Genomic DNA, 12,036 nt, shown 5'->3' with positions numbered 1-12,036 from the left:
AATGTATGGTTTTTCAAGTTAAGGAATTGCCATTTCTAATTTATTAATCAAGTGAATATTGATTAGAATGTTTGATTCTTGCATTGCAAAAGTAAGCAAAAGTAATCAATTAGAATCAATCTTTGTTAGAATCAATTTGTAGTATTTGAAAAGCTACTGTTCAACCACACAATTTAAATGAATCCCTTTTGCAAACTGAAAAGCAAATGTTGTCATATTAAGGCTTTAATTATGTTTCATTTTTTGTTGTGCCCAACATTTGCTATATAATTCAAAACTATTGTTCTAATATACTTAAAGATAGCATCTATCAATTTTTAATAATTTTAATCACTGTACACTGTAGAAAATAATAATAAAGTATCAAAATTGTCTGAGAATTTAAATTTTGTGCTCCTAGTCTCACGAATGTCAGATAATTATGACTCGAATGTACTAATTTTTATGCATATGTTTCTGCTCAAACTGACCAAATTAATATTATTTTGATTTCTTATAGGAAATTTTAAATTCAACTGTTGCTCAAAAGGAACAATTATATGAAGAATACAAAAAATATCCCAAACTTCAACTTGTAAATATTGCCGAATGGGCTGGTATGGGAGGTGTAAGGTGCGTTACCTCTTTGTGGTTTAAATAATAAATTTTTTAAAAATAATTTAAAGTATGTTATAATTAACTATATGTTTGTTTATTCTTGATTTCAAAAGGTAGAGTAAAACTAAACAAAACACTAAATTATATACTTGACTAAAAACCATGCTTGAAAACTTAAAATATTATGAAAAAAAAAAGTATTTATCTCTTATCATAAATGAACTTTAAATTGATGTTTTTGATTAAAGTGAACTTTAGTATGTGTAGTTCAAAAAAAAAAAAAAAAAAAAAAAAAAAAAAAAAAAAAAGAAATATTTCTCCAGCATTTGAAAGAAATATAAAGTTAATTCTAAATAATTATAGTTGTTGATGAAATTCCAGATATTAATCCAAAAGTTAATTAGATACAGTTATTAGTTACGTACTACAATTAAGATTATTATATGAGTTATATAATAATTTTTTTATACATTTCCAAGTAACTAATAAATTTGTGATTTTGAAACAGGCTTTTTCAATTCATGATTAATAAGAAATAAAATGATATTGATAGTATATACAGACAAAACTTAAACTGTTTATCCACATTTAAAAATAAAAAAAGTTAAGAATTAATAAAATTTGTTAATTTTGATGCAGTTCTGGATTTTAATTCAAAGCTTTTAGCAAAGATTTTACTTAAAAATTGGCCATGCATGAATTTTTTAATTTTTAAATTATAATATTAAAAAAAAATAATATTGTTTTGCACTGTTTGCACTGTTGAATAACCTTGCATTGAAAAAAATGGAAAGTAGAAAAATATTTAATTTTTTGTACAAATCCAGGTTACTAAAAATTCGTTTATGATCAAAAACAGTCTATATTTTGATATAAACTTTTTTTTAAATGAATTTATGAATAATTAGGGTTAAATTAAAATAAATATTTTGCGAAATACTTCTAATTTTCCATTTTAGTATTTTGAGATAACATTTTAGTTTGAAAAACTATGAAAATATCTATAAGCGAAAGCTTTCCAAGTTTAATTCAGCAGATAAATAGATTGAAACAAACAAAATTTTGTTATTCAATTTAATTATGACACAAGTTTGAATTGTAGCATGATGTAGTGAAATAGTTTAACTATTCTCTAGCAGTCTACTTTTTATGTAAGCAAAAGTTTCACAACACTTTTCTATTTGTATATTTTGTTTTATCCTTTAGTTTTAGAACCAGACAACAGCTGTAGTTTCTAGAACTTCGTCACTTTTAAAATGTAATATTATTATTTATTAACTTTGTTTGAATTATCGTACAAAGTTAATTTTTGTTTCAATTTCTCCCTATGAATTATTTAGAAACAAAATGTGTAGTGCTTTTTACATAACTTATTTTAAACTCCATTAAAATACTTTCTATTTATAAATTAAAATATACATTATATAGTATATATTTCATTTTGATGTAATATGTGTTTAGATATATTCCTGATTTTTGGGCTGAAAGATTGAATGAACTGACTGATACTGGAAAAGCAGATATTAATCAGTTAAATACAGAGCTTGTTTCTAAACTTAAAGCTACTGATTCAGCATTTTCTCTTGGTAAGTTTGGTATAATAATTAATGTTTATTTTTATATTATTTCAGTTGATTAAAAGTTTATTTTTTAATATTTGTTTTCAGCTAGAATTGATTATGGTAATGTATTACATATATTTAACATTATATCACACACTTTGTTTTAAAGTATTTTTTTGCACCTTTTCTAAATAATTTTTAAAGTTGAATTAAATAGTCTTATCATATTCATGTTAATTGTATGTTATTGTGGTTATCAATAACTAGATTTTTATTTTATTAGTTTTACTAGCTTTTTATATAATAATTTCATGATTCAATTTATAAAATTTTAATGTAATTTTCTTTTTGCTCAATAGTTTAGTAGATTTCAAATAAAGATGACTTTCTTTTAAAAATGACAATTATGTGTAAGCTTGATTGTTTAAATTAAATTTTAGCTGTTTATCTTGTTACAGAAATGTACTTTTTTACTTATTTAATAATTATCATTACTGTATTTGTTTGATTAATGTGATGTTTAAAACTGTTCCTATAGTAAGAGTCTGATTTCATATTTGTTTTATGATTTTTTTGTCACATATTCATTTTATTATAAATTTTTTATTACAATAAATATTATAGGTGGAGTACCAATTAGTTATGAATTGGAATTATTTCAGTCTTTATTACTCAGGATAGTAATTATATGTATGGGCATTTCAAAATACAAAACAATTCAGTTTAGTTGTTAGTTATGTGATTGCATTGTTAGTTTCCTGATACCCCTTTCAACTTTCAATCAAACACGTTTGAGGAAATTAAATCTGTAATGTAATTCAGTAATATTTATAATATTATTTATTGTATATGATTTTGAAGAAAACAATAGCAAAATATTGACAAATTTATCTTATTTAAAATTTTATGCTCGACCTTTTTTTTAGCTTTTAAAACATTAGGTTACAATAATGAAGCATTTATTTATGTTTGAATTAATATCTGAATAATATTATTAAATACAAAATTTCTTCTGGAAAATACGTTTCCAGATTTATTTATTCTTTTATACTCTGTAAACCACATAACAGAAAAATAGATAATTCTGTTACACACAGACAGGAAATTGTTTCAACGTATGATGGACTTTCTGAACTTTGGAAACATTCTTTATATTACTGTGTAATTTTGTTGCTTTACTTTATTATTTTAAATCATGATTTACACTAGGGGACAAATTTTTTACTGCATTTATACAAAGACTTCCTCTTGCCTGATTTGGGTGATGGGATTTCAAGTAGTATAGCTCTTAAAGCTACAGTTTTTTAATGACATTTTTAATTTGTTTTTCATTGAAATGTACAAGTTTAAAGACGTTATTTATAAGAGGGGGTTACGTAAATGTTGATACAAATTTTTAGGGGAGTTACGGCACATTATCAAGATTAAAAATAGCATAGAAACCTGTGCCCAAAAATGTTATCATATGTTGCTAGGGGCACTTCTCTGCTATGAACTGTTTCTTTGTATGCTAAACAGGCAATAGGGAAGCGCTCCTGGCCGCGTATGACAACATTTCTAGGCATGGGTTCCTAAGCAGTTTTAATCCTGATGATGTGCCCTGACTCTTAGAAGTTTGTCGCAACATTTATGTGACCCTCTGATATGTAATGTTTTTAAACTCATACATTTTGATAAAAAATTTACTAAGAATGTCATTTATTGTCATAAAAATTTTGTAAAAAAATTTGTAGTTTAGGCAGAAAAACCAATAGCAGATATGAAATCTTCGACGTGAAAATATCTAAAATCCATTAAAAAAATCTTCTGCAACGGAAAATTTGTTCCCCAAAATGTGTTGTAAGCTTAACAATCTCTTGGACTGCTAATGTACACACATAGTAACAAATTTTTTTAAAAAATTAGTATGTAAATATTTTGAATGCTTTCTTTTTGTGAATTATTGTTTCACACATTTTTTTCTGCACGATTTGAACTGATGGAATTTTCAGGTTTTTTGTTTTCTTTTCCATCTCATGTCTGTATCCAGTCAATAGGCATAGTCTATTATCATAAACAGATAAAGAAAAGACCATGTCAATAGTAAAAATGTTTTTTGTTCTTAATCTTTTAAATTCATTGTCAGGATCCAGTTTGCATAATTTTCAAATTTAGTTAAATAACCAGTGATTATTTTTAGGCGAAGCTGATGATGGCATGCTTTGTGTTCGTTTTGGCATGGTTGATGCACATTTAAATTTAGATGAATTGATGAGTGTTGTTACATCAGCTGGGCAAGAATTGGAAGAATCTTCTAAAGTGAGTGTACTTAATTATTTAAATGTCAGAAATCATAAACTATATATATGCATATAAATTTTCCATAAATGACACGAAAATCCTGGTTATTTCTCTATATTAGCAACACTTGTGCCATGAATTAATGTGCTAGATCTATTGTTGCTTTTTAAAATTATAAATGCATCACATGCAAAAACACTACTGATTTTTAATTAGAAACTTACATGCACCTAAAAAATAATTTTTTCTCCAATTGTTTGTTTGTCATAATATGTTAATAGTGCAATCAAATCTTTAGGTCTTATGTATGGTTGTGTAAACATTAAGAATATCACAGCAATTTTGAGTTTTCAAAAATTGATTTATCTATCTTTGTGAAGCATTAAATAAATTTCATTTGTGAAATATTAAATAAATTTTTATAAACATAGGTGGTTGTTTTGTATTCTAATTCAATTATATACTTTAATAATAAAGTTACTTACTCAATAGTATGAATTGGTACTTGCTTTGAGAATGTTAGGTTCTTTTTTTTTAGTTTTCTTTAAAAAAATCAATAATTAGGTTTGTTATATTTATTTAATATGGATTTTAGTAGCGTCTGACATCCTATGAAATCTTCTAAGATTCACTTTTTTTTAAAAAAAACTTTTGTATGAATTAAAGCTCTGTCAAACATGATATGTAAAAGGAGTACTCTCCTATTAATGCATTTAAATTTCTAACAGTTCTTAGAGATTCACTTATTATTAATTAAATACTATTCAGTAAGGAGTTACAATTCGTTGTAAAAGAGAATGACTCATAGATGTGAAGAAACCAAGCTGTTCCCATAAAGGGGCTAAGTGAAATATAAAAACTGAAGAAATTTTAAAAAGTTATTTTTTATGATTGTATTATATAATCGAAACATTATAAAAATGGATCCTAATTAGTGAGTAAAAATCTGTGTTCTACAAAAATGTATGACACAAAATTTAAATACATATTAATCTGGATATTTTTATTATCTTTTAGTTTCTTGAAAGTATGTCAGAGGTTGTAAGGCAAGGAATTGAAGAAGCGAATAAAGAGTTGATGCAAGAAAACCAAGAAAAACTAATGCAAGAAGTAAGTATTCACGATTATAACCTAACCTATATTTTAATTGATCATTAGATTTTCAGTAAAATTTTTTTCCAGTTATGATGCTAATATGAAATTGTTTACTCTCAGAGATGTATCTGCTCGTCATCTAAAAATATTATAAATATTTGCTAAAGCAAATATTTATAATATTTTTAAATTAATTTTTGTAAAACCAACTATCACAATTTTTCAGGGTGTACTGCGTCAGGTTCCTGTTATAGGTTCCCTCGTTTCTTGGTGGTATCCAGCCCCTACTGAAACTGGTATTAAAGGTCGAAGTTTCAATTTATCTTCAGGTACTATATTTTAAATATTGAATTACAGCTGCAATGTGTGTTTATCATTTTGTAAGTAAGATGTTTTAAAAAACTTGCATTCTTTCGAAATATAAGGTTTATTAAAATGGGTGTAGGGTGTGTTTTAAAATTTCTTGTTTGCATGTATTTTAAAGTAGCATTTGGCTACAAATCTTGATCCAAACATTCAAAATATGCATGATTTAAACAATTTTCTCTGCAATATTTATCAGAAACTAGCTATTTTATCATGATTATGTGAAGTTGACGAAAATGTTTTTAAATTTTATAGATTTTTTGTTCATAAATTAAGAACTTTAAACGATAGAAAAAAACAATTTTTATTACTTCACAAATCGTAATTATTATTATTATATTTCTTTTGGAAAGTGATTAAAAATATTTTTTAATGCTTAAAAAGTACTTAAAAGGTGCTTATTTTATGTGGAAAAATTTGGCTGCGCACCCTGTAATAGTAAACATTATAACCCATAAAAGACTAAAATGTTTAATTAGAAGAATGAAGATTTTTCATTGCTATATTATTAATAATATTACATTAGGTTTTATTTCCGACAGCTACATTTGTAGTTCTTGTGCTATGTCTATTCTGATTATGAATTTGTTTTTTGTATATATGTGTAAATTAAAAATGAATAAATTAAGATTCAGAACCACAGCTCTAGCAATTTTTTCTCCTTTTTTTACTGTGCAGACTTTGTATATAATACTGTTTGTTCAGCTTTTCAAGATAATATAAAATTGTTTCATTGTTAAATTTACTAATCAATTTAATTCTGTAGGCTGAGATAGCCTGGTTGGTAGGGCATTGGGCACATGCCTAAGATGTTATGAGTTTGATCCCAGCTGGCCAGAGATTCCCCATGTACAAAATGGTGACTGGTGCACACTAAGTCTGTGGGGATCACAAAATTCTCCAAGTTCCTGTAACAAATCAACACCTCTGAGGGTACTGACTCAGAGATTGATCGTGGTCTGGTTCAGGTTAAAATCTGCAGATGGATGGTGTATGCGATTGTGTCCTACCTGTAAAACTGGCTGTGACATATGTACGTGGCAGAAATTGAATTCTTGGCCATAGATGGCGCCATTGGAAAACAAGAAGCGCACTCTTCTGCTTTAAAATAAGTTTGTTAGTATTGACAAGTGGCATAAAACAACAGCGATTTAATTCTGTATCATCTCAGAAATATATATACCTTTAGTAGTTATATCCATTTATAATTTTCACTGCTAAAAATGTGTACCAAGTTTTCTTTCATGCTTAAACTCTTGCGTAATAAAAAATACTTAATTTATATTCTACTCCCTTTTCATGTTTTTTTTATCATATTCTAAATCTTATCTTTTTCAGGTACTATTGAGAGTACAGAAAATATCTATAAGTATCACATGCAAATCAAAGAAGGTTCCAAAGCACCCCCTATATCTGCCACCAAAGTCTTGCCTCGTAAACCTAGTCTACCAACAACTCAGCCTGAACAACAAATTAGTCCTACACCATCAAATACCGAGTGATAGTTCCAACAAAGACTATGACAATTAAATAAAGAGTAATAAATTGAAACATTTTTGTGCAATGAAACTTTAAATGCGGCATGAATATGGGTTATTTGGCTGTTTTGTATTTCTAAACACTTTAGGGCATTATGTTATATTTTTTGTTTAGAAAATTATTAAAGACAAAATATTGCATGATATTTTATTTGCAATAGTGAGAAGTTTTAATTGAGCCTTTTTATAGGATAGAAATATTAAATTATCTTAATATTAGATAATAAGTGATTAAAAATTTAAACTTTTGAAAGGATATTTATTAATCAATTTTTAATTCCCGAATTTCAGTTCAAAACATTTACTTTGAATATGTTTCTTCTTATAAATCCTACTACTTTTCTAGTCATGTCTTGTGTTAAATGTTTTTCTTTGTTGTGAATAATTATTTTGGTCTTGAATAAAGAATTCTCCATATTAATTATTATATTTTATATATATTTCCACAGTGATTTTATTTTTACACTCATTTACACAGGGCTTGATTTCAGGTTGACCATTTTTTTTATTTTATTCAAATTAAATTTTTTTGTTATATAAATTCTTTATTTATTATGAGGTTTGAAATAATGAATAGTTTTAAATTGAAAAAGAAAGTTATAATTTTTAGAAATTTCTTTTCAGAAATGCAAACATTTTTAACACATATAAATGTTATCATTATATAATTTATTTTTTAACTATTATTAAAAATAGGCTAATTTAAACGGCAAAAGTCTGAAGAACTTTTTAAATTTTATTTAGAAAAACTCAAGTAATTGGAGGTTTGTCTGCAGAGTGGCCATCTTGGATTTAAGCTAATAAATAACTTAATCATAGTTTTAAAACAAACTAACAAAATATGTGTAAAATTTTTTTTAAGGTATTTGGTTCCCAGACTTTAAATTCTATATTCCCTAAAAGTGTGTTGGGTAACTGAAATTAGTAGCTTCGAAATTAATTATTGGAAAGTTACATTTTTTTCTATAATCTTTTATTTTAATTAAATTTTATTTATGTTCTTAATTATATTTTACTAGGAAATTGAATACAGCATTTTAATAATAATCCTCTGAATATTTTTCCAATTTGTTACTGTAATTTAATGTTTCTGTTATTATGAAATAAAATTGGCTGATTGAACTTAACTTAAAAATATATGTGCTTTGATTTCTTTTAAAAATTATTACAGAGCAAAGATTTCTCTTGTGAATTTTTAAATCTGATAAAAAGGACTGTACTGTTATACTTATTTTAGAGATGCAAAAGCATAAATATTTATTTTACCTGTAGGTTATTTATTAAGTACTTGTAAGGTACTTAATAAATAGGTTGCTAAACTAAATTGTATTAATTAACATGGGGAATTTGTAAACTTGGTGCTAAACACTTAAAGGCACTTGATTTTATCTGATCGCTTGTACTGAAAATCACTATCCCTTCTCAAATCAAGCTCTGGTTATTATAATTGATGCAATATAATGTTACAAGTGACAATCAAATATCAAATAAAACAAGCAAAATATACTATTGGTGCTTATGTTAATACTTTTTTCTGATAGAACAATTGTTTGATTTTGAATTTTTTGGAAATGCTTTTGTTACCTGTTTTATCTGTGATGTTCTTAGAGGTTATATGAATTTATTAAATTGTTGAATGTTGTTTGTGCTTGCTATATTTTTAGGTTTCCTTTAGTTTATTAAATAGCTATTAGTTTTAAAATGAAAATGTTTATATTGTTTCAGACTTAATCGATATCAATTTTCAAAACAGGTTTTACAGTAGTTATTCAAAGTGATTTAATTATTTTAAAATATAAAATAATTTCTTTCTTACATTACAAACATTTCCAAAACATCTCATTATTATTGTAAGCGTTGTATAAAATCTAAAACTTTAACTATAAATTCGAAATTTTATTCACAACATTTCTGTTCCCACTAAAAACAATGTGAATTGTCAGAGTTTTATTTTATTTGTTTAAACCAAAAGTTTCAGAAGTAAGGCACACAAGCATCACTGTTACAGCCTGGGATTTCAGGCTTGGTACATCTGATGCCGATATTTGACTACCCATTATGATTATATATTAAAATTCAGGATGTGAATAAAATAATAATCCAAAGAAATACAATAACTAATACTTATTAAATTCTAATTAAATTTTTCAATTCATAATAATAAGAAATAAAATGATATCGATATATACAGACAAAACTTAAAATGAACCTTTGCTGGCTGATTACAAAATGAGTTTTGTGCACAATTTAAATTTATAGTGTGTTTGTATAATAGCCAAGCTTTGGGTTTTAGCTGAGGCATTAATTTGGCTCTTTATATAATAGGTTATAAAACGCCTAGTTTAAACTATTGCATTATAAAATTATAATATGAAAGTTCTTATCAAAATTAAATTTCACTTTCTTTATTAGTGAGTATTTTGGAACAGATCATATCTGTACACTATCTTCAGTAGCTATTTCTTCTATTTTTAAAGGTAATCAAAATTTATTTAGCATACAGCGAAACTTATAATAGCAATTAAGGCATCAAAATATCTAAAAATACTTATTTTCTTATTTTAAAAGCTCTTTCGCTATAGGTCACAGAATTTGCATTGATTTTTTTCTTGCCATTAATGATTGACTATCTATATTTTTAATGATCTACTAAATATATTTAAGATGTGTATATTATTTAAGTAATATTTAAGTTGAATATTTTTCCTGTTTGAAAACTATGCACGAGAACAAATGTATTGAGATGTGGTGATATTTACAGCACAGTATTTTTGAGTGTGTATTGATTGGTATATTTGTTTAAATAAATATGCATTTATGCTTTTTTAAGAATTTTGTTTATTTTAAAAGAAAAAACAAGATGAATCGATCACAAATGTACATAAATTGACGAATTTGTGCTCGATTCACATTGTTTTTTTGCTTTTGCCTACATAGCACAACATATTTTCTATCCTTTGTTGAGTTATTTATTTTATTTACAAAATTTTTTGTATATGAATGAAATTATTAGTTAAATTAAGACCGAAAAAAGTAATGCCATTTCAACACATCTAATTTTTTTTAATATTTATTTTTTACTAACCCACCGACAGTTGTGGAAAATAAAAAATCGTACTTTCGCCTGCAGTCTTCTCTGCTTAGCAAAACTGGTTTTTAAATGTTAATAGATTGGGAAGTAGTATATTAAGAAGAAACATTCTCCCAATTTTACCCATTTTCTAAATTGCAAATGGGTTAAAAGAAAAAAGTCTTTTTTAAGGGAAAAAAAGATTAAGAAAATTGTAATTAGGAAGTTTAATGTGCTTTAACTATGTTACATTATCATTGCAGTTCTATTTTTTTTTTATCCAAATTTTTATCGTACATAAAACTTCAAATTTCCAAATATCAGGTAATGAACCATAATCATCTTTTTGTGTTTTTAAGTACATAGGCCTGTTTTTTAATATTATGGTTATAACTATTTTAATTGATGCTAATTTTCTAGTTTTATTTGCTCTTGCAGAAAATAAAACTAGAAAAATATTTTTCCGAAACTCATAGATTAAGAATTCATATCTATATTACCATTACTCTTATATAATACTTCATATTTATCTTTTATGATGTTTTAACAATTTTTACTTTTTGTATAATAATGACATTTTGATAATTAAGGAAAATTTTAAAAGTAAATTGAAACTGCTACTCAAAATTATTTCTGCAATTACAATGTAGTTTTATTTATTTAAAATATTATAGTTTAAATAAGCTGCTTTAAATTTCACTAAAGCTGTTAAAAATATGTGCTTGAACTTTATGATTGATACGAGCAAATTTTTAATTTCGAAACGTTTGTGTTTAATTTAAATTTAATACAGTAGGGAACCGATTATCCGGAACGATCGGGACCATCGCTATTCCGGATAACTGATTTTTCCGGTTTTCTGAATCGCTACAAAAAGCCGTTCGTTTATTGTTAAACCCTACAAAAAAAAATATGTTTTTTTAGAAATAATCTTAAAAAGAAGAAAAAACGATGAAGGAATACACTAATGATTACTTCCAAAATGATGGTAAGGTAAATATCTTTCAAAAAAGAAGAAAAAAATCCTAAAATCTTATGAGGAAGAAAAATTTTCTTTTTAAAAATGGCGCGAAAATCTATCGAATTTCGTTCCGGTTTTCTGATTTCCGGATAACGGGTTCTGTACTGTACAATGAAAGCAGACTTAAATTAGTAAGTAAAAAACTGCTTATCCACCAGAACCACATAGAAAGAAAAAATCCTGCAGCTATTTTTCTCTTACCGATAACCAGCAAAGGACTGGCCCAATTATCTGGGGAAAAATTTCCACCCTATACATTTATATGCTCACACTGAGTCAATACTTGATAAAATGTTCCTGGTCTTGGAAAAGAAAATGGGCATTTTAACTTGAGTTGAGGTTGTTATATTGTGAGTGTTCTATACAATATTTAATCATAATCAAAATATGCTAGACTAATCTTAACAAAACTCTAAACTTTAATAAAAACTAGCAGAATAATTTATACTCGTGCATCTTGATAAAATGTTTATACTTGAAAAGTGCATATTTAAGGTAAGGAAATGC

The 12,036-nt window shown here is 25.8% G+C and overlaps 1 protein-coding gene across 2 annotated transcripts in view; it reads left to right on the top strand.

Annotated features, from left to right (window-relative positions):
• Positions 1–7,426, top strand: part of LOC107446754 (pyridoxal-dependent decarboxylase domain-containing protein 1) — a 31,465-nt gene extending 24,039 nt beyond the window's left edge. The window contains exons 17-23 of one of the 2 annotated variants that reach the window (XM_043055036.3): positions 500–612; positions 2,059–2,183; positions 2,265–2,279; positions 4,339–4,457; positions 5,457–5,549; positions 5,761–5,863; positions 7,239–7,426. In XM_043055036.3, the coding sequence (XP_042910970.1) occupies positions 500–612; positions 2,059–2,183; positions 2,265–2,279; positions 4,339–4,457; positions 5,457–5,549; positions 5,761–5,863; positions 7,239–7,402 (732 nt within the window). In that variant the 3' untranslated portion in view covers positions 7,403–7,426. The remainder of the gene's footprint in view (positions 1–499; positions 613–2,058; positions 2,184–2,264; positions 2,280–4,338; positions 4,458–5,456; positions 5,550–5,760; positions 5,864–7,238) is intronic. The other variant, XM_043055037.3, reaches the window with a different exon arrangement.
• Positions 7,427–12,036: the final 4,610 nt, after the last annotated feature.

This window comes from Parasteatoda tepidariorum, chromosome 4, assembly GCF_982258835.1.
Source record: "Parasteatoda tepidariorum strain Cologne lab strain chromosome 4, Ptep-v5.0, whole genome shotgun sequence".
Taxonomy (NCBI): domain Eukaryota; kingdom Metazoa; phylum Arthropoda; class Arachnida; order Araneae; family Theridiidae; genus Parasteatoda; species Parasteatoda tepidariorum.
Note: the sequence above shows the minus strand (reverse complement) of the source record. Positions and strands in the feature narration are given on the sequence as shown.